Below are 23,915 nucleotides of genomic sequence, written 5' to 3' on the forward strand. Positions count from 1 at the left end.
TACAGCTCACATTTTTTTTTTTTTAAAAGAATGGCAATAGGCTTGAGTCTTTACAGTAGTAATTTTCAGAAAACCAGAACACTGTGGGTTGTTGCAATTTCATCTCACCAATTAAAAGGGCAAGCTGAATAAACTCATCACCCAGCTACCCTACATAATTAAAGCTGGAAAAGTAAGACCAGAAGAAGAAAGCATGTTCTCAGGGAGAAGGCGATGAACAACACGCCATGACATAGTAATTCTGAAACTCAGACATCTCTAGGTGCCACTGAAGATAAAACACTCCAAAGTTAAACATCTACTCAGAATAGAGAATTTACTCTGAGAAAATCTGAAAGAAAAAAAATGTTTTGCTGTCTAGGTAGTAACATCTCCAACACTAGTAATATGATGGAAAGTGAATTTTTTAAAAAAAATCCTAATCTGCTGTTCAATTTTCCTTTCAATAAAGTGAGGATCTTTCCGAAGTTTCTTCAAAAAACAAATGGAATTTTTATGACTCTCATAACTCTGAAATACTGATTTCTTCATAAAACATCCAAATATTATAATAATAAAACATTAAATATTAATGTTCTTATCCAGCTTTTTTTAAATTAGGGAAATATCATCTTAGACAATGCACTGCAGCCCATGAATAATTTAAGGTGCAAGGCTTGAGGACGCTCGCACGGCATATTTCTGCAAGTGTGGGCACTTGCAGAGTGTCACAGAGGCCCAGACGTGCAGGAGACCGGCAGCGGAGGGGGACAAGCAGAGTGTCTGCGGCCTGCTGTCCCGAGAGGTGTCTGTTCCTGCTGCACCTCCTGAGCTAGCGCGCCACACCCTGGGAGGAGGCTTCAGCTGGGCGGGAGGAGAAAGGGGCACTGCGTCTACACCCGTGGTGGCTTTTCCTTCTAGCATAACATGCAGAGTTGATCGGCAACTCTTTGTTTCACATCTACTGTATACTGCAAAAATAATCGAGCCTACCAAGGGTGGGCGGGGATATAGCTCAACGGCACAAGCCCTGCCAGGCAAGCGCAAGGTCTTGGGTTTGATTCCAAGGAGGGGGGCGGGGGACAATTCAGAGCCATTCTTTAAAAAGTTGCAGAGGGCTCATCAAAAATTTCCCCTGCTGCCTCAACATTTTTTCCCGTTTCTTTTGTCCTGCTGCCTTTCCTCTTCTATGGACAAAGGCGATGAATTTCCAAAGACTTTTTCCCATAAACTTTGTACTATACAATGAATCAGTGCCCCAAATCCAATAACGTTGCGTGCTCTTCAGGGTTAACCACGACGGAGCGTAACAATAATAACATAATGGGGCCCATGGCTTGTTTTAATGAATTTAGAGAATCTGGCATGGAAAGCTGCATCAGACAAATAAATAAAAACCTCGAGAATAAATAGAGACTTCAACACCGTTCCGCCCACGCCGAGGACCAGAGCTCGCTGCCAGCTTTAGTCCCCGCTCAACACGCGAGCTCCCCTTGCCCACGTTACTAAACGTCACAGTGCTGGTACACCTGCGGAGAGTGATCCTGGAAGAGATTCCCAAACTCCTGTTTTACCCGTCATGTCCATGACGGAACTGGCCATTTCCACCCCCAGTTCTACCTTCCGAAACAAATGCATGGCTTCAATCACCTATAAGAAGCTAATGCACTAACTAGGGGGCAAAGGATGGGAGCTTTGACGCTGAAAAGGAGGTAAATAAATGGGCCCTGGGCACAGTGGGGGAGATTAGAGAAGATTACCCATTGGACAGGAAGGAAGCGGGGAATCCTGGTCACTGGAACTTTAAGACTAGGTAGGGCTTATGGTTTCTATCTACAGCGGCCCCCAAGGCCTCCCACGCTCCTGGCTGGGACTCTTGGAAGGTCACCTTTGTGGGGCGCTGGGCTGGCCCGCAGTTCAGAGGGTCAGCTGGATGGAAGAGGTGGGTCACTGGCGTGTGGCCTGGTAGGGTGTCTGTCTCCCTATCCCTAAGTCATGCTCTGATCTCCCCAGCTCTGCTCCCCCAGGCCAGCCACAGACCTAAACCTCTACAACCTGAGCCGAAATAAACCTCTCTTCCTTTAAATTGCATCAGATATTTTGTCCCCTGGAGGAGAAAAGGAACTAAAACAAGGCTAGTAGTATTGTTTATGGAGAAACCCGCAGACACAGTGGCTGGAGGCTAAAGAGGTCTGCACAATAAGACAGGGAAGCAGTGATGCTCAGGTTGAGGGCAGGACAGCAAAGGAAGCCTACAGCTGGGCAGGGCGCAGAGCCACGCTGTGGGTGGAAACAGCCCAGACTCCCGGCGCTGAACTGTGACCATGAGGTGTGGACAGGGGAGAGATCCAGGGTAGATGGCTTTTATGTTGAAAAACTGAGCAGACTCATGAGTATGCAGGATCAAGAAAGCAATGTCAAAAATAAAGTCACCGTCTCATCCTTGTTCTGAAGTTTTAGGCCGCAGTATTTTTCTTTGGTGGCCACTGAAAATTCTGAGATTTGTGTAATAACACACCATCCAAAAATCTGGGTTAATGTATGACAATAAACTTCAAGCAGAAAGGTTTGGGATTGTTTTCCAAGTTAATAAGTTTCATTAACACAAAAACAAAACACAATAAAAAGTCTCCACACCTTCATCTGTCTGCATCCGTCATCAGCTCTCTGTACAGCGGCTCAGTCCAGCAGTCTCTGTCCCCCACCAACTAACTGGCTGGCTTCAGATCACTCATTTGGGCAGAAGGGACCCACCAAGCCATCAATAGAAGCCAAGCCGTTGGTTTTGCAATGCCTCCTGCATTTTCATTCTTAATGGAAAAAACAATTAATGGGGGGCAGTGAATTAAAGAAGTGTTTTTAAGATTAAAAAAAAAAAAAAAAGGTGGAGTAAAAAGCTCCAGGGATAGAAAGCAGGGGAATTCTTGATTGGTTTTCCTGATGTGAAATCATCATGAATTGGAAGTGGAGGCGCACAGGAGTAATGCAGGGTGTGGAATCTCCCCTGAGGACTTTAGCCACTGGAAAGCCCAAGCCCTGCGGTGCTGCAGATGTAGTCTGGAGCCAACTGGCAAGACTGAGTCATCTTTTAAAAGTGCAGGAGAGTCTTTAGGGAAACAAAATAAAAATACCAGCTCCAAGCATTATCTCATTTAATCCACAACCCAGCCCTGACAAGTGTGAGCTCGTATCATTCCCATTGTCTTTATCCAGTTGAGGAAACCGGGCCTGAGCAAGAAGCTAAGGTAATTTTCTAAGTTCCTGAGTTGGCCAAGTGGAGGGTGGGAATTCATGCCCAGTATGAAATTGAGAGCCTCCTCCTAACTGCTCCCCTAGGGAACAGATGTCCCTCTGTTCAGTGAGCAGGGGACCAAAAGCTGAAATGCAGTCTGAGAAGGAAACATTTTACTGGGTGCTGAGAAATACACCGGACCATGAACTGTCACACAGCGGGGAGAGGTCCAGGTGACCAGGATGCAAACTAGGACACAGGTCACCGTGAGCCCCGACCTGCTCCCTCTCTGTGGCCACTGCCCCACCCTTGAGCTTCCCAGAATCATCATGTTAGCTCTGCCTGGCTGCGAGCTTGCGGGGCCAAGCCGCACTCTGCTGTTTGTGCGCGTCATCAGCTGCACCCTGCAGCGGCGCTGTGTTTATTATTGTGGCGGGTAGGAACACTCTTTACTCATTGTATTCTTAGTGGGCTTTTGGTTCCTTGGGGGAACACAGCCGTTCCCTGCGGCGGAGATGTTACTAGAAAGGGAACTGACTAGGTCAGAGGGCGGACACACACTTAGCTTTAGGAAATGCTGCCATGTAGTTCTTCCACGAGGAAATGCTAGTAAAGTAACGTCAAGGTTATTATCCCTAGTAACTGGACTGCCAATAATACAGCATGTTAAACTGTTAAGGAGACCATAACAATAAGAGGGCCATTCTTCAATATCAGAAATAAAGTAAAAATCCTCTGAATGATGGAAGTCCTGCTTGGCAAAGGTTCAAATAGTAAAAGCTAAAGAGAACCCGCCTGGGGGTCTTAGGAGAGTTGTGGGAAGCAGCAGTCAGGTGGGCAACAGGAGTGAGTGACCTCTGGCTAAACGTGGAATCGTGCGGTCAGGTCCCTCCCTGCTGTGTCACACGGGAACCTCAACACTCCTGGGCCTTGTGTGTCTTTTTTTTTTTTCACGACCCAAGCTCTAAATTCTATTTTGGGTGCAATGCACGCAGCAGGGATAAAGAGAGGTTTCTGGTCTGTCCGAAACAGCAAGGACCGGTCCTACATCTTCACAATTATAACACGCCCAAAGCCTCACCATGTAAAAGCAGTTGTGTACTTTGCTGAAAAAACAAAAACACAACACCAGAAATGACGGTTAGTTAGCTGGGCAGATACATGGGGGCACACAGGAGAGTGTTAATGCCAACCTAAATGCTTGAGAAATACTTTGGGATCGGATAAAGAAGCTTTTAGGGAAAAAAAATCATTTGAAGTAATTTGGCCAAAGTGATTATAAAAACTTAAAACACGCTCCCAAGTTCTTGAATTAATACATTAAAACCTATTTTCCAACCCACCTGCATTTGTCCCTTTGTTTTTGTCACTCTCCCCTTTCCCTGTGACATTAGTCAATACATGAAACAAATTTTCTGGGTATGCCACTTTTCCCTATTTTTATGTTAAGCTTTATCAGTAGGTATGTTTCTTATACTTTTCCGCAAATTAAGAACTTAATTTTTTGTTTGAAAATAAATACATGTTTACTAATTTTCCTCTGCATGTAGTTTTAGCCACATCCCATTAGTTTTGAAATTAGACTTCTGTTTATCATACCCCAAAGCATCTGCTTTTGTATTTAAACACACCCCTTTTCCTTCTATTTTTAAGTCTATAACTAATGAATTTTAAAATAAACCAACACATGGTCTCAAGCCAAACAGATTGCATCTCAGTGGTATTGATAAAATGTTTGTCATTCTGGGGAGGTTTTTAAATTCTGCCAGCATCCACCCTGCTTCCTTACCCATGAGGTATGCTGTAGAGAGGGCCACACCCTGGCATGTGTCTAACATTAGCGTCTTTGTCTTTGCTTTGCGCTGTTTAAACAAGACCCCAAACCGAGCCAGCTGTACAAGCAGCATATAAATCCCTGTCACCCCTCCTCAGCCTCCTCCTGCTTGACCTGCAGACAGAGGAGGCCAAGAAAGACCAGTGCAGGGGCAGCACAGAATTCTGTGCAGACTGGGACTCCTTTGGTACTGACATGCTTGGGAAACTGAGAGGAAGTACCTAAGAAACCCACTACCAAACCGGGAAAATTTAAATGCTGGCTTTGAGTTTGCTCAGGACAGCAGTCGAGAGACTGAGACAAGGAAAGGCAAAAGTGAAAGAAAAACAAAGTTTTTCTTTTCAAATCTGAAGTGACAAAAGAGTAATAAGCCTTGTGAGGTTTGGGGCACCATGAAAACAAATGCCCTCATTTACATCTCGGAATAGTGGCTGCATTTGTAGCTCAAGATAAATGGCAAATCAGAGAGCAGCAGATTACCAGGGCCCAGGTATTTACATATGAACAGCGCAAGAGGCGGGGGTATGCAGACTTCCAAGAGCCTTACCAACACCCTTACCAATCCATTTAGGAAGCTGAAATGCAAAAGCCAAAAAACCCTTTTTGGCATTACAGCAAGACAAAAATACCAGTCAGATTTTCAGAGGCCATGTAGTGTTTAACACACACATGACAGCAAGAAAATAATAGTTAACAGCCGTGGAATCTAGCCAAGTTCCAGGCAAGCTTTGCATGCATTACCCTATTTAAAGTTCATGAAGCTCTTAGGAGTCCAGGAATGCCTGTTTTAGAGATTAAAGAAGCAGGGCTAGGGAAGTTAAGTGACTTGCCCTACTGCCACATAATTCTACTGGCCCAGTCAAAGTCTTTCATGACTAGAAAGCCCCCGAGAGCTTGGGTAATGGATGCCTGCCATGCTCTTTATTTATAATGCCTGCATTCCTTCTCTGAAGTATGTGGCCCATATCCTACTTTGTATTTTACAATCTACTGGTGTGACAGGTAATCTTCCTTGTCAATTTGAATGGATTAAGCAATTTCTGGACAGGTGATCATGTTGTGGGGTTGCTAACCTCATTACAGGATTAATCCACCATGAGTTCATGGTTGAATGTACTGTGAAGAGGTGGGGCATTGTTAGAGGGCATCGTCAAGGGGCCATGACCTTGGGAACTCTATCTAGTCCCTGTCCCCTTCCTGTCTAGAATTCTTCCAACCTGCTCTGTCCTCTGGCTGCCATGAACTGAGCAGCTTTCCTCCGCCAAACCCTTCCACCATGATGTCTCTGACTTGGAGCTGGCTGACCATGGACTAAACCCCTGCAACCATGAGCCACAATAAATCTTTCCTGAACTGTATGTGTCAGATATTTTGTCCCAATACAACAAAAAACTGGTAGGTTGAACATGTAACACTCAGGTGAGATAATTATGGAGAGGAAGCAAGTTGTCTGACATAATTATAATGCTGTACAAATAAATATAATTCTAGATGATCACATGATAAGCCTAAAATGCCAAAATTTTATGGCCTGTATTACTTTTTAAAATATATTTCTAATACTCAGAGAATAGTGGAGTTAAACAGAAATAATAGAGAGTGGCAGAATAGAGAATGAGACAAAGGATTGTAGTTTAGAAAGAAGGGATACACAGTCATTAGGAGAAGAAAAAAAATCAAAGCAGATCTGTGTTACCAACTGTGCCAAGGGCTAGGGTCAAGCAGGAAAGAAATAGCGAGTGAAAATTTACCTGCTTGCTGGCTTTCCAACAACCACTATGTAGTAGGTGTGCTCTCACTCTAAACAGATTTCTTTTGGAAACAATAGCATGCTAAGATAAAAAAGAAGGATTTGAATTAGAAAAAGCAAGACAATGTACACCATATCTAGATGATGGAATTAATCCCAATAGTAGATCAAATAAGCCCTAGTTTAGGCACTGAGGACGTAAGCTTGGTGATACAGCACATATTCAATACGTGTAAATCCCTGGTTTCAAACTCCAGGACTAAACCCCAAAACCAAACTTATTTCCAAAGCAGGAATTCACTTGCAAATTCCTTACATATATGAAATAACCAAAACAAGCCAAAAAACAAAAACAAAAACCATAGCAGCCTTGTAGTCGTGATCCCATTGAGTGTCTTGTCTTTAAAATTTTCACCCTTTGACTAATCTATAATCATTTGGCGTTTCGGAGAGATTAAATGCATGATTCTTGATTTGTTCTTTAAGCAAATGTAAGTAACGGTCACTAAATTTCTACAAAGGTGAGTGATTAGGCAGGAATGGCAACTTTGTTAACATCCATTATCATCCTAGGTAGATTTAACAGTTCTCTAACTTAATATTCAATTGTTTTAATATTGACATGGACAAATTCCCTACATGGTAAAACACAGCCCATATTTAAGTCCTCACTTGTCCTGTACATGGTAACACAACGAGTGGCTTTCAGATTGCAGTAGGAGGGTATGGTATTTCTGAAGTGAAATCAAAATTGAATGCTGCCTTGGGAATAACAGAAGATTAGGATGATTCGAGTATCTGAGGTTTGAGGGGGACCTTCACAGGAGCCTGGCTCTCCTCCGACAACATTAGAAAAGCAGAGCTACAAAGAAGTAAACAGCTCAGATGTCCTGCTTTTATAAAACGCTTGGAAAATTTGAGAATAGGCCTTTGATATTCTACTATCAAAAACAATCTTCATTCCTTTGATTTGTTATTGTTAACTTTTCCGGCACAAAGTCAACATATAATGGTGTAAGATCCCTTTGGTTGATTTTTCCATTGAAACTCTCAGAAGTCTGAGTCGCACTTCGGGGGTTTTCTTGGGTGGACCATGATGCTTCAAAGTTCAAAGAAAGATCTTGGATCAGCTAGAAATAAAGGCCTCATACAGGTGTCTGAACGGGCATTCGACTTTAGTGTTTGTCAGACAATTCAAGGACAAGTCCAGTGGAAATTAAATTTCTCCAACGAAAAGGTTCTCTCTACCCTCAGCCTTGTTTTCAATTGTGCTGGTGTATTCGTTTGCTACAGCCTTGTTAAAAGCTCATTCTCAATTAATCTTGCTCCTAGGAAAGCCATGTCACGTGCGATTGTAACCCAGTACCGTAAGTTTGGTACCTTAAAGTAACACCCCTTATTGCCTCCCAGTTCTGTGGGCGGGCAGTCTAGTGGGCTCTTACTTATGGCCTCCCAGCCCTGAATCAATCCCAGCTTCCGTTCTGTGGCTGGCATGGACTTTGATCTAGAGGCTGTGACAGAGAACATGCTTCCAAGCTCATTCAGGTTGCTGGCAGAAGTTAGTTACTTGTCAAGGCTTCCTAGAGGGCCTCTCCACCTTCAAACATCGTAACTCCCTCCCTAGAGGGCTCAGAATCTCAGCTTTCCTTCTGCCATCATGGGGAGACAACCCTGCTGTCAAATGCTCCTGTGAGAACCTGAGGCCGACCTGGACCTGGTTTACCCACGCTAATCACCCCTTTGGAAAGTCACTGTTTAGTAACCTCAACTACATAGTCAAAAGTCTCCTTTCACCACAGACATGACACAAAGGATAAAGTCTAAGAGGCCCACATTTCTGTCTATTGCGGTTGGTATGACTCAGAAGGAATTTCCCATTGTATGGATTTCTCTACTCCAGATGACTCAAACAGGCCATTTAGTTTGATAGCTAATAGTCACTTGTAGGTTACAATGGACCAGATGCTACTGTCTCTCCCCAAATCTATGTGCTGAAATCCTTACCCCCAGGGTGATCATATTAGGAGGTGGGGCTTTGGGAGTCAGTTAGGTCAGGAGGGTGAAACCCTCATAAATGTGATTAGTGCCCTTCTAAAGGGGACCCTAGGAGCACTCTTTCATTCTCTTCAGTCATACAAAAACACAAAAAGAAGATAGCAGTCCACACACCGAAATAGGAATGTCACCCATCCCATGCCGACATGCTAATTTCAGTCCAGAACTATGAGAAATGAAATTTTGTCATTTAAAAGCCACACCATCTATAGTACCTTGTTATAGAGCCTGAACTACCATGTAAATCATCATTAATTTATCTGTAGTTTCTTAAATGAGTTTATATTTTTGTTTTCATTACCACCCTAAGTAATAAATACCACACACCTAGTTTTAAACATGTACCTGGCTTTGGTTGATAACATCCATGCTAATTTACTTACTGAATAATTGCGGTACTATATCCTATAGTTTTCCAGGTGAAGTGCCAATTATTTCTAGAACAAAACTTAGATAATCTCAAGGATTTCTTGGCATAGACCCTTTTCTTCCCCAGAGAAATTCTTTGGGCATTTTGCCTTCATATTAGTTATTCACAGAGACTAGCTAGAGAGCATGATCGTATTCCTGATGTTAACAGCGCGTAACATTCTACAACAGGACAGAGTAATGCTTGTATTTTGCTTCTAACACTAACCAAAGCTCTGCCAGAATTTTCCTGCATTATGTCAAAGGCTCTTAATTCTTAGTGAATTGGTTCAGTCAATATTCACATGCGTCTTGGCACTGGGGCAAATGAATAATATATGCTCCCTGCCTCACTCTATTTTTCTGCTTTGCACAAGAAAACAGACAGCTGTGTAACAGTTTGTTAGGCAGAACAAGGAAGGGATTAATAGCCAGCTTTGGAATGTTATGAAGAGCTTCCAAGAGGAGGTAACATCTGAACTGAATCCCGTAATCCAGTCTAAATGGCAATTGGTATAACAGAAGAGCAACAGATACTCTATCCAGGCAGAGGATCCTGGAACATGCAAACAAAGGTGAGCAGAGATGGGGAACAGGGATGGGGTAAAGGTGAGTGAGAACTGAGGCTGAGGAGGGAGACAGATGTGTCCTCTCGGGAAAAGCTCCCCATAGTAGGTCGGTCACAAATTGGAACTTCATCCTCAAGGCAATGGGAGGTGGATGGGAACAGAGAAATTTTTACCAGAGACAAAGCATGTTGTGGACTCTCCCATCCCATTCTGGACAGAGTTCGGAGAAGGGATTCCAGAGAATTAGCCCAGACACAGCAAATCAGGAGTCTCTGCTTGGCACAAAAGGATGGGATGAGTCACCAGGACGAGTCATCAGGCCCAGGGCCCAGAGAACACACTGCAGAGGTAGAACGGACAGGAAGAGGAAGCAAAGGCAGAGAGCAGTTCCAGTTTCTGCTTCATTTGGGCACTTTTTATTTCATTTGATTTCCCTCCCAGCCACTCTGTGAGGTAGGCAGGGAAGTCGTTTCTATTATTAGGAAGGAAAAATTTACCAGGTAGGTAAGTAGTTTCTTCAGAGTAAATAAATGCTAGCTCCAGGACCCGAAATGCTCCCTGATTCCTCAGGGTCTTCCACTTCATATTAAAGGTTTTATTCCTGGTTAATAACACCGTGGAGCCAGGTGTGGACATGCACCCCTGTAATCACAGCACTCAGGAGCAAGGGGCGGGAGAATGGTCATGAGTTCGAGGTCAGCCTGAGCTGCATGCATAGTGAGACCCTGTCTCAAAAAACAAAGTAAAATAACACCATGGGGGCTTTCAGGCACATCCCAAATATATAACTGAGTGAGCTCTCGGTTGGAAATTAAAATAATAAATTAAAAATAAGACAAAAGAAGACAACCTATCAGAGGGCAGAAGTTCCTGTAACTTTTGATATATGTAACAGTTCACAGAGATCAAGGAGAGATACAGTCTTAACCCAGCTACGCAGTCACTCAACAGATCTTACTAGAGGGCTCTCTGTTACAGTAAGTGCACTCTGACATAAGGTGCTGAGTAACAAACAGCTTGCTCACGCAGTACCTAATACTCACGGAGATACATTGCAACAAGGTGTTAACATATTTAAGGAGAAAACAGAGAATACAAGTTGTAGAGAAAAAGCAGAATAAAATGCATATAAGAAACCCTGCTACAAAATAACTCAGTGGATCTGAAAATTTAGAAAAGGGGACAGGAAAATCAAATGAAATAAAACTACAGTGAATTTTCGAATGAATGTTATACTGAAATATCACATGTTTAAACGATTATTATGCTAAGAGAATGCTATCTCATAGTTCCATTTTGAGGGGGTACCAGGGATTGAGCTCATGACCTTGTGCTTGCCACAGTTCTAAAAATAAAAACATTTTTCTTTTCTTTTTTCTGCAATCAATGCCATTCATGAGACTATGCATGACTTATTTTTTAATCAAGAGGGAGGAAAGCACCTAGACAAAAGTTGTGTTTCCCCTGAGCGAGTAAAGTGCTCAGCCTGGGGTCAAGAGCAGCATAAGCACTTCATGGTTGGGCCCTGGCCACTACCAAAGCATCGGGTGCCACTTCAAAGACTGAGACAGTCCCTGGGCCTCCCCACACCTGCTGGCACCACAAACCCCAGCCTCATTTCTCCCCAGTGTTTGAGTTTCTAGAAACAATTCACTTTGCTCTCCCTCTATGACCAGCTTCCCCTCTTACAAAGCATTAGTGATTGAAACTGTCCCATTAGGGTTTCTATTAGGTCACTCTAAAAAATAAGATTTGGAAAGCTGGAGATCTTTCTTGCTTTGTTTACAGTCTTATATTTTCAGTCCTCTCAAGAGGAATGAGAGCTACTTTGTGTTTTAAGCAACCCTTAAGAAAATCCATTAACTCTCACAGAAAGTGAAGATTAAATCGGGCGTAGCAGCACATACCTGTAATCCCAGCACTCGGGGGACTGAAGCAAGAGGATCACAGTGAGTTCGAGGCTAACCTGCACTACACAGCAAAACCCTGTATGTACACAAACACACAAACAACCCCACGATTTTCATACTGCTACAAAAGGAAAGGCCAGGGCGCTTTGGAAGGCCCACCATCCTGCTTGTTTCTCACCAGAAGACATTTTGGTGCATACTACAGAACTTCACCGCCAGCACACTGGATACTACATCACTGTAAAACCCTTAAGTCGGCCTTTGGGTTTGGAGAGGCCCCTCCTGCTGTCCTAAGGTGACCTCTGCCTATAGAGGTAGAGCTACCAATTTTCAAACTGCCAGCAGTAACTGTATCAAACATATTTAATAACCCTGCACTGAGTTCACAGATTGCTACCTTTAACCCTAAAATGAGATGGGGCGCAATGGGCTCCCCTCACACTGTGGGAAAACTTAGTCTATGAGCAAGAAACAAGAACATAGCTCACCTGGGATCTCGTTCTGGCACAGAAATCTTTCCCTTTCTGTTTGTGCTGCTGGTGCAAGCTCTGTAGCTTAGCAAGGCACTTCCCTCCTCCTACGGTTTGGTTCCAGCCTGGGACTGATACTCCTAAAATAAGGAAAATTCCCAGCAGGAGCTTTTACGCTGAGGGAAATTTTACACCAAGAAATGCTACCACTTCACCTGTATCTTCAAAGATTTACTCTGTCTGTGGGTTGGAAATAGGCTGTTTCATAGGTGAGAAGCTGTTAACAGGTGAGACTGGAGCCTGCAGGCACTGGGGAAGAGAGAAAGAAATAGAGTGCAGACAAGTCTTTTCAACAGTTAGTGGGTTTTTCTGAATGTGGGGTACTGAGAAAATAAACAAAGCACAAGTGACTTCCAGGCATTTGGCCTGAACAACAGGAAAGATGGATCTGCCACTGAAATGAGGATAGACCAGGGACCAGGTGCGTGTGAAGGGTGGAGAAGGTAGACCAGTTTGAAACATTCATGAAGTCAGGACACTCAGGTGGATACATGGAGATGGAAGCTGGATATTTACACCTGAACTTGAGGGGAGGGATCAAGGCTAGAGATAAACATTTTAGAATTAGCCACAGATACCAAATACTAGATTTGCTTCCTGGAAAGCAGCGAAGCACCCTTGCCCTAGTGGTGTGTGTTATCTTAAGAGCTGAAGCGAGGTCCTCACGCCAGGAGGACAGCTTTGCCCTGCTGGAAGTGCCTGTACCTAGTTTCTCCATGGGGCATTCCAGGCTCTGACCAGCTGACACACTGAGCTGTCGGAGGCCGAGGTCACACAGGAGACGCCAAATGTCTTCGGCACAGAGCTTGAAGGTTGTCTTTGTTACTTTTTACTCATTTTTGAGACAAAAATACCTGACACCCAAAGTTAGGGAAGGAAAGGTTTATTTCTTACAGTTCTTGGGGGTTTCAATCCATACTCAGCTAGCTCCAAGGCAGGGTGGCCTGACAGGGCTGCTGTTCATGGCCACAGCAAAGAGCAAGGCAAGAAGTCCGCAAGACAGAGAAAGACAAACCTTTTTCCCACCCTTACATCATATCCTGGCTCCGCCCCTATGTGGGTGTGGCACTCACACCACCAATCCGAGTGCTATACAACGAACCAATCACAAACGCATAATTGCATGAGGCTTGGGGACCACTGACATAAACCATGATAATGGTCAGCTTCCAAAGTGGAAAGAAGGCAAAGGAAAAAGTTGAGGGAATCTCATCAGATTAACTCCAGAAGAACAGTCTGGGGGAATCCGTTGGTACATCACGTGCCAAAGGAATCCCATTTACTTTAGGGCTCTGTCCCCCCATATACTTTACCTTCTACAGGTTATACACCAACAGTGGATCCAGTCTATGATTTCATGGAGATGAGGAGGGCAGGGGAGCAATTCTAGACAAACTGATTTTCGGCCAAATGTGTCAAAAGATAGAGATAAAAATGCATAATATTTGCTATATCAATGTAACTTTCTATAGATGTTTAGCATGAGATTTCTCATGGGGTGATGGGAAAGCAGAGGTATCTACAGGAATAGTCTTATAAGGCTAATCCTAGAAATGACAGCAAATATTAAGCTTATATTTTACATTTAAATTATGCTTAGTTATTTTTTAAAATGTACTGCATTCAATCCTCATAGCATTCCTAGAGTCTGCATTTTTTGAAACAGTGACATATAATGTCATCTTTTAAATATGCTGCAGATTGAGTATCCCTTATGCATAATGCTTGGAGACAAAAATGTTTCAATGTTTTTTAAATGGAATATATATGTATACATAATTAGGTATCTTGTGGTGGGAACTGAGTCTAAATATAAAATTCATCCATTCATGTAGGCCCTATAATTTTATATGGTATTTTTTACTTACCTGCATTTTTTTATTGTAATCCATCCCATACAGACAGGATAAAGAATTTTCCACTTGTAGAGGAAGTCATGTTTGCACTCAAAAAGTTTCAGACTTTGGAGCATGTTGGGTTTTGGATTTTCACATCTGGGATACCCTATTCGTTGTTTGAAATGTTCCCCATAATGCTCAATTAGATAACTGTTACATTCACTGGTCCTGTATACCTGAAGTAAAGAAAATGGACCGCTAGATACTGATGCGAGGAATTCAGAGCGAAGAGAAATGACCTGAAAATCAAAGGGTTTTCAGTATAGCACTCAACCTAAAATAAACACATTGCCACCTATATATTTCTCTCCTTTAGACACAGAGAGGTGTTGTAGTCAGGGGTTGTGAGGAAAACAATTAGAATCGGGACACAGAATTTTAATATTACTTTATGATGCTCACCCAGAGTAAAACACAGGAAAGTGCAGGAAATCTGTCCACAACATTAAAGACCCAGAATATTCAGCCAAGATGCTGGATCCCACATCAATATCCTACACAAATCCAAATGAAAACCTAGAGCCCATAACAATGCCTCCCACGAGTCCAACTGACAAGGCCTCCAGGAGAACCAACAGCTCAAATAGCAACACTTAGAGAAATCCACAACACCTCTCTCCTTGTCCACACTTTCCTCAGGTAGAATATCTACACTCAGCACCATCCTGATTTAATCCAGCTGGCGTTAAATTGACCACCAGTTTTTAATCCGTAACAAGAGGTTTTGTTAATAAATGAAACACTTTCATAAACGGCACCATCTGAGCAGCCCAAAGCTTGTTTTTCATTCTTATCAATTACCTGTTTTGCCAGGAAACATTTCCATAAAGGCTCTCTGGCAGCAAACACTTGCACTAGGGCAGTGAGACGGAATCAGGACACTTGCTCTGGCTCACAGGGCTTTCTGATGCTGCAATGCTCATTTTGTCAGCGTATGCAACATGCAGCACTCATGATTCATCTGAGCATAGTCACCTGATTCCGGGTCCAGCAAACATCCTAAAATGTGGTATAAATATGCTGCAGTGAAAAAGGAGAAATAGACCTGCCTTCCCTACCATGGAGAAACTATATCTGCAAATTACGACATAATCAGTCTTCACCATTGCAAGCCCGTTAAGTCTGATCAGTAAGTTTTACTCAAAGCACTCAGGTTAGATTTAAAAAACATTATTATACAGTAGTGAGAAAACACCTAGCACCTTATTATATATGCTATCAGACCCTTAATGCTTTATGAGGTACATTCTACTGTCACAGTTAAAGTGACCTTCACTGATAGGGCAAATTGATATGATTAATCAATAGAACTGGGATTACTTGAGTCTTTTCCATGAATCTATGTTAATTATTTTTTGTATCTGGGTCATGGTTATCAGGGAAACCCTATTAAAAATCTCTGGGTTTGATCTGTTCTCAAACTCAATCTTGAAGAAAGATGGGTCCCCAAAAGCTGGCACAAGCAGTAGTGCCATTTGGGTGGACAGGAAAATTGCCCAAAATCTCTCAGGCTCCAAAACTCAGGTCAGAGAAACAAGACAAGACTGAAGACTTTCCTGGAGCGAGGATGGGAAGGAAGTGCCCATCAATGTGCTTGACCTAACACTGAAAATTTTATCAAACCATTCTGCTCAGATTTGACCAACTTCAAGAGGATTTGAAAATGTCAGCACATTCTGGATACATTTAGACACAAATGGGGATTACACTGAAATTTTCTGTAAACAAGGCACTGAGTATTCCCCTACAGTAACACACTGATCAAAGAAACAAAAAGGGACCAGGGCTTCCTTTGTCCTCCCAGACTTGGAAATGCATCCAAGCAAAGCCAAGGAAAGGCCTCCGGAGGCCTGTCCCCGCGGGCGGGCGCCAGATGCTACTAGAGACTTCATTTTCTCCTGCCACACCTGCTCAGATAGCTGGTTCCGAGGCATTCTCGGAGGATTCTGGTCTGTTTGCTGAGAATGGCAGGATGAGGCTAAGGTCACTACTCTCAACTTCTAGTGTCACCCACTTCCTCCACAGCTCTCCTCCCCTCTGCAGAGCCTCCTGGCTGTGCCAGCTCATTCATCCAGTCTCCCTGCACCCTCCACCTTCCCCTCCCCAGAAAGAGGCCTCCCCGGTGCCATCCACCCTTCCCTCACCCCTCCTCCCAACATCTGCTCCTGAGGGAGCCTGCACAGTGACACTCGCCACACAATGCTTATCCTGAAAACTGCAGCAGCCATGAAGCTTGCATGGCTCACCCAGCAGGAAAAAAAAAAAAAAAAACCTATAAAGAATGCAGATGGCCTCTTGTGGTCCTCAGGAGAGAGTTTCCCACTGGTTTTCAAATGTCATCTTGCAAAATTTCACAAGAACAAACATACAATATATAATCTGATCTCTTGAAACCTATTGTGCATGTAAATATAGTCACATCAATTATACTTCAACTCACAGTCCCTAAAGTTCACTTGACGCTATTTATATCTTTTTTGTTATAAGGAGAGGTTCCCAGAGAAAAGTGACAGTGAGTGTTAACATTTCTCCCGTTATGCACCCCACCCCCTTAACCCAGTTGAGCCTACAGGGCTTTGTATCTCGGTCTCAGGATTGACCACATTCTCGCAGTAGCATCATCCCCCAAAAAGAATCTAAACCCAGTCTAAGTTAACAGGAAATGATCAGTGTCATGTGATCACTAGACAGACGATGAACACTAGTGACATTATATTGAATAGTTTTGTTCTATTGCCATTCAAATTAATACCTTCATTCTAAACTTAATTGCTGTGTATGACTTTATAAAATAATTTAATTTTTCAACTGAAGAATATCAGGCTTCCACTCTGCACTGCCAATACCACATCCTGCCAAGCTGTTCAGTCATGCGAAAGCTATTAATTGCTTAAAGACCCTTAGGTTGTTTTCGGTAATATTTTCCTCTATTTCCCGTAGAAGACCACATATCCCTGCATTCCTTTGTGCTTGCTAGATGGTGGTAACATGATGTCCTGAGAGACAAACTGCCTTATCACACTGATCTATCACCTTTACAAACACCGGTGCAGACTGCTGATTACAAACAACTCAGTAAAGGGAGCTCAGTATGGGCTTGGGTTCAACACAGCTCCCCCAAAGAGCAATCACAGAGGAGGACATCAGACGGGGGTGGGGTGGGGGGACTAACACAGAGAGACTTGAAAACCAGCAAAGAAAGAAAAAAAGAACTGGTAAAAATGAGATGAGAGAAATTTAAATGAAGGATATAATTGAAACCTTTGCCATTGCTTTCATTAATTCAAGTCATTTGATTCCGTTCCGCCAAATCATTCACAATTTTATCTTTGTGCGGTGCACACTGCTAGAACAGGCACACCCCAGCATCTGTGTGCTCCGGGCAGCTAAATTCTTTTCCATTTGAGGACAGCATCTCCTAATTTATATTATCACACGATCTATTCAGCATGGTGATCTGGTTTCTACCGCAACATTCACATTTAATTCACATTGATTTTTGACTATTTGTGAAAGATGAAAGAGAACTAGAAAACATGGTAAAGTTTTCAGAGGAAGAAGGAAAGCTTTGTTTAGTTCATTAAATTTGGAGGGCTCTCCCCTGCAGTCTAAGAAATGCATGCTATCACCAGTGTGTTTATTAAAAATGCTACTTTACAATGCTGATGAAGCCAATGTGAATTTGCAGATTACAGATTACTGATTAACAATAACAGGCATTTTTTAAAAAAAAAAAACAACGGAGGGTGAAAAGAACAGAAAGATTTGCATCAGGATGGGTCTAAAAGATGCTGTTAATTTATATAACTCAGACTCTGAATGTATGAATGTAAAATCCAGTGTCACACAGGTATGGTGTTTCCCAAAGTAACTCTGCCTTTTGATTCTTTAAAGTGTTTCAAAATCACACCCAGAATCAAGGAAAAAGTAGCATATGCTTTGCTCAATGATTAGTTGACAGTTTATTCCCAGAGTTAAGGAGGGGCAGGGGACCTTTCAGAGCAAACATTTGCTTGAGAGCTCCCTTGAAACATACACTTGTTTCAGCACAGAAATAACAAATCTGTTTCTGATTCCTAACGTTATTTTCCAAATGCCGCCAAGAAAAGAATCCAAGGAATTCTTTTACATATACAACATCCACAGACAACTGGGAAAGGGCCTGTGCTCTGTCCTAGGAGCAGGACTAGAAAGGGGCGGGCTGGGTTTCTAACATGAGCCGCCTTCCACGGCAGAAGCACATGCCTGAGATTGTCCACGGCCATAATCTCCGACATACCTCTGCTATTATTAGACAACCCCACAGCTTCCCTAAATCTGTAACTCGTGAGGCAGCAAGGGTCAGGATGGGACCCTCTCATGGGGGGCGTGCAAGCAGCTGGGAACACACCCAGCCCCACAGGACTCACCACTCTTCTGCTCCACAAAAGAGATTTCTTGATCCTGGGAGACAGCCTGAAGCTGCAAAAGGGGAAGACCCTAACCCCACACCAAACCCAGATTTTAAATACCCAGAGAAAATGCAGCACAAGGGAAAATCCAATATTAAATTCAGCAATTTACGGCCCATGATACTCATAAAACATGCTGAAATTATTTTTAGAGCACAAAATTGTATTAATCCTTTCCTCATTAACAGCAACATCATTAATAGCATCTTATCTGGGAAACTTAGATGGAGAATAAGGAGAAATTTGAAACCCTAGTCATCCACTAGCCTGAGCTATTGCATGTAATTGTTTAAAGTTTCAGCTCACACAGAGTCGACTGCAGTGAACTAAGCTTAAATTTGTTTTCTGTTTTGCCCCTTCTCAGCAGGGTAAGAGTTCATGAAAGAAACTAGATCATTTAAAGGAAATAAACAGGCAACATTTACTTTTGCATGATTGGTCACAATGGGTAAATTTTCAACCCATCTACACACAAACTTGCCTTGAACTTGCACTGCGGTAAGTTTCAAACGCATCATCAGAGCAGCTGTGTTAGGTCTCTGTACAGTTCCCCATTAAACACATCTCCCAGAAATCAGCCCTCAATTTATGTGACTCCACACACGCTTTATCATACTGAATGCTATACTGTCCACCTGCAGCCTTAGAAGGGGAACTTGGAAATAGGGTCTTTGTAGACACAACCTATCAAGATAAAGTTAAATACTTGATTGAATCGGGTCTTAAACCCCGTAACTGATTTCCTTAGAGAAAACCATGTGACACAGAGACACAGATGACACACAGGAAAGAAAGTCACATGAAGAGGACAGAGATCGATACGATGGTCACACAGGTCACAGAATATCGAGCACCACCAGAAGGAAGAACAGCCATGAGGATCATGAGTTCAAACCCAGTGGTGATTTAGCAAGACTCTTTCTCAATATACAAAATGGCCAGAGATATGGCAATGGTTTGCCACCAACCTACAAGATTAACAGAGCAAGTGAGATTAGTGGTTAGCGACGTTTCCAGCTCTTTGACACTGCGGTGATATCACAAAGGCAGATGGCTTTATGTTTTAAGAAAGATAAGTCTGTGATGAATTAGAAACTTAATTTTTAAAGTCTTTGCCAGCAGGTGTAGTGGCACATGCCTGGAATCCTAGCTATTTGGGAGGCTGAGGCAGGAAGATCATAAGTTCAAGGTTCGTCTGGGCAATTTAACAAAGATCCTGCCTAAAGAAATTTTTAAAAAATTTTTTGTAAATGTTGAGAATGCAGCTCAGTGATAAACACTTAGCATGAATGAGGCCCTCAGTTCAAACCCTAGTACCTCGAAAACTAAAGTCTTTACCAAAGTTAGAAAATTACTGCAAAGATAATGTAAAGACAACGATGATGTAGTGTCATTAAGAAATTCACATTTAGATCCCTAGTACCGATAAAAACGCATAAGACAAAAAAAAAAAAAGAAAGAAATTCACATTTAGCTGGGTGTGGTGGCCCTCACCTGTGGTACCAACTGTGAAAGCCTGAGGTAGTAGAATCATATAAGCCTAGAAGTACAAGAGCAACCTGGGCAAAATAGCAAGATTCCATTGAGAGGGAGGTAGGGAGGGAGAGAGAGGGGGATTGATTTACATTCTGAGCCATGTAGAGAAAAGGATATCACATTGTAGTTTTAGTGGTCAAAACACTTTATACTAATTTTTTTTATTAATCTGTGAACATACAAAATCAGACGGTACTGGACACGTAGTAGTTGCTACTCGTGACATTACTTGGTCAGCCAGAAACGCCCTTCCCAGCGCAGGACGGATGCCTGACTGCACCATGGAAGGACACGCACCTGTAACCACAGAGCCAGGGCAGAACTCACAGAGAACCTCTTTCCCGAGCCTGCCAGTGTGGGCGGGCCTGGGCTTCATGACGATGGCAAAGAGCGATGACAGAATATGAGTTATGATAGCAAAGTAATGACAAAGTGGTGACCAAGTCACCATGACTTCAGAAAAACACAATCTCCATGGAGAAAAGGAACCCCTGACTCAGTGTGGGAGGCTGACGGGAACGTTTCTCTTGGCAAGTACAAAAAATACACAGGGAAATGATTTAAACTGAAAAAAGGACAATCGTGTTTCCATTCAGGTCAGTGCTAATAGCAACTCCATAAAGCTCCCACCTGCTCAGCTAGCAACAGAAACAGGGTCAGTTACTGACAGCCTCTTTTCCAAAGCAAGAACGCCAGACACCACCAAGCCACTCTTAGCACTCCTGTGTGTTTAATCTCACGCACTGCCACTCTGCCATGGGTTAGTCCCAAAGCACAGCACAAAGGATGACCTGGAAAATCATTATTGTAAACCAGGAAGCTATAAATCATGGGAAGCCAGCAAAATGTCAGCAAAGTGTCCTGGCTACTGTGAGATCACAAAGTAGATTCTAAGCACTGTGGTGGGTTCCAGGTTAGAACCCACGCTTCAGCATAAAGTAGGAAGTCCTCACCACGTGTCTTACACTTGACTTGCAAAAACTTCCCAAGTTACCACAGAAACTAAGTCCATGAAATTGGCAGATTTTTTAATAAAGTGAAATTGCTGTTATGGGAATGGGTGGAGAAAAACACGTTGAAGCTGCAAAAATCACCACAATAACAATTCTACACCTGCATTCAATTAAAAATCCTAAACCTTGAGCTATCATTAGGTCATAATGATTTCAACTGCATTGTGGAAACTACATTAGGTTAGTGTGTACGTTACCCAACAACACTGTTGACTCTAAGCTTTTTGGCTCTTGAGAAAAAGAAAGTTTAAAACTCTCTTGAGAGTTCATAACTCCGTTCATCTAAAACTATTTTTCAGAAGAATTCAAATTCTAGTCAGCTTTAGGCTCCATAAAAATCCACTGCCACTTGATATTGTCTATAGTAAGAATTAACTGAATGCTTACAAAGAAAAAAAAATGTGATGGTCCCTTTTGTCTCATCTGCTCAATTTTATTAAAGTTGTAACTACTCTATAAACAAATATTCCCACTCAAAGTATAACATTAAAGACTCTCGTAGGTTTTAAGGTAACAAATTAGGGTTAAAACTATAAAGCCAGAACTAAAAGAATCCATGTCTATACCTCATTACCGGACTTCTGAGAACAAAGGAGAAATCCACAAAGTAAACACACCAGAACCACTCTATTTCCAAAAACTGCAAGGCTGTCAAGAGTTTCTCATCAACAGAATGACACACACTGAAAGATATGAACAGAATTATCAAGTTCAGTTCCAACGAAATTCATCCTAACTCACTCAGGTCAACAATCTCGAAGAAAAACACTCTCGCATGCCTAAATTAATTATGCTGTGACAAGAGTTGGAAGAAAAACAGAGATGAAAGAAAAATATAATTGCTTAAAAGGAGAAAAGACACAGCTAATCGGAGAATCACCAGTTTAGGAACTCAGGAAGCACTGTAATTCATACACAGCTAGAACAAGAACTCTGGTGTGTGGTACTAATTTCATTCCTGAATACACACAATAAAGCTTAAAGCAGTGGAATCCTTCCCTCCCTTCTTACTCATTCTAATTTTGTGCACGAACAACTCATTAGACGAAAACTTTTCTAATAGGACTCATATTATCTAATGGTAAATGCTGCATTTATTTTTTAAAAAAAAAAAAAAACTTTTATTTTAAACCTTGAGTTACTTTTGTCCATGACACAACTCTCACAAGATGCATTCGAATAGAAATATCCTTTCTGTCTAAAAGAGAATTCCATCTCCCCAGCAGGAGGTCTTTCTTCCTGTTTATAACAACAAAAAAGAAGTATGACTTTTTCACTTTCATACTTAGAGGACTCCCTCAAACTTTGTCTTCAGTCAACACTGTGACTTAGATTGATGCTGGGTGATGGTTCCCCAGAGAACCCCAAGCCCCCTCACCTTTCAGGCAAAACATCCTGCGGCTCTGCCATGGAGGGGCAGGCGCTCTGGAACCGCAGCTCAGACGGACGCAGCAGCCTGCAGTGCTGGTCACAGCTGTCTCCCAGCCACCTCCCCAGCAGCCAGCAGGGCTGCCGGCCAGCGCCTGTTACTACGGAAGCCACTGCCCAATCCCGGGCTTGCTAAGTGGGCTGCTGACACCTCCTATCGGTCCTTTGTTATTTCATACCAAGGAATGAATCCAGGAGCCTCTGGAACGGGGAGGGGAGTCCAGAGGTAACAATCACTGCTCCCGCCGCTATGCAGCACAGGCCAGCTCCAGCCTGTTTGAGCTCATCTCTCCGCCGGACAGAATGCTCCGAGTGACCCACAACATAGAAATCACTCAAGGCAGCCTAACTGCTGTGGAGGACTTCGCTGTCCTCAGACTTTATGATTCCTCTTCTGTCGTGTGCTCCCCTTTTCCTGCTATGGACCGGCACTAAGCATTAGAACAGGAAACTGCACACAGCTGACGATGGCTACATCTGAGCCTGACATGGAGTAACAGCTCAAAAGTGCAGACTACAGCTACTGTCACTGCTCCTGCTAATGAAGCTGAGTTACAGTAAGAGTGTGAAGCATGTGACATTTCTTTGACAGTGCCATTTGTTCAAATGAGGAAACGAAGTTAGAATCGGGGGATATGAATCTCCCACTGTACCTACCATCAAGATCATCACACACAGCTCTCTCCTACCACCAAGAGCTAAACTCACAGGCAAGTTCAAGGTGACTTGGCTGTAAGCTCTTTTGCACAGCTTAAAAGCTTTAGAAGAAGGGTCATGTTCAAGTACTGCACCAAGGTGCCCAGTCTGCAAGTGCCATCTGAACCCGACATGGCCCCGTGGCCCTGCCCACATGTGCTGGACAGTCCCCTGGCTCAGGAAGTGGCCATTGTTGACAGCCCCGTGGCTGCTCACGGGTCTTCCTCTAGACTCCACAGGATGCAGGAAACTGACTCAGAGCCGATCCATCCATCTGTGTGCCCCGGCGCTGGCTGCAGCTCTTGTCCTGTTCTTTTGGCTTTTGGCATCTGGTTGGGCATATCCTACACTAGTTCCTCATCATCCTGTATTACCAAGAGCAGCTGGTCAGAAGGCTGCCTACCATAAGAAGCTCACGGCACTAGGTGCTGTGATCACAGGAAACAGAAGAGGTCTCCGGCCATAAAGTTAGTTAGGATGGGGAAAAAGAAAGAAAAAACTCAATGTGAGGGATAAATCATAATAGTAGGCGTTTAGATAATTCTTAGAACAGCAAGGACCTCATGGCTCACCTCACGTGGGGATCAGCCCATCTAATACTGTGGGGGTATCAAGATCCAAGCCAG

The 23,915-nt window shown here is 43.0% G+C and overlaps 1 protein-coding gene across 6 annotated transcripts in view; it reads right to left on the bottom strand.

The window, feature by feature from the left end:
* Nucleotides 1–23,915, bottom strand: part of Nhsl1 (NHS like 1) — a 220,109-nt gene that overhangs the window by 80,368 nt on the left and 115,826 nt on the right. Inside the window, exon 1 of one of the 6 annotated variants that reach the window (XM_013148015.3) lies at nucleotides 22,544–22,764. The exons of the other annotated variants lie outside the window; for them this stretch is intronic. Within the exon in view, the coding sequence (XP_013003469.1) occupies nucleotides 22,544–22,559 (16 nt within the window). The 5' untranslated portion in view covers nucleotides 22,560–22,764. Of the gene's footprint in view, nucleotides 1–22,543; nucleotides 22,765–23,915 lie in introns of those variants that run through there. 6 annotated transcript variants of the gene reach the window in all.

Source organism: Cavia porcellus, unplaced genomic scaffold, assembly GCF_034190915.1.
Source record: "Cavia porcellus strain 051 isolate PalLab524CR breed Dunkin Hartley unplaced genomic scaffold, mCavPor4.1 scaffold_22, whole genome shotgun sequence".
Lineage (NCBI taxonomy): Eukaryota > Metazoa > Chordata > Mammalia > Rodentia > Caviidae > Cavia > Cavia porcellus.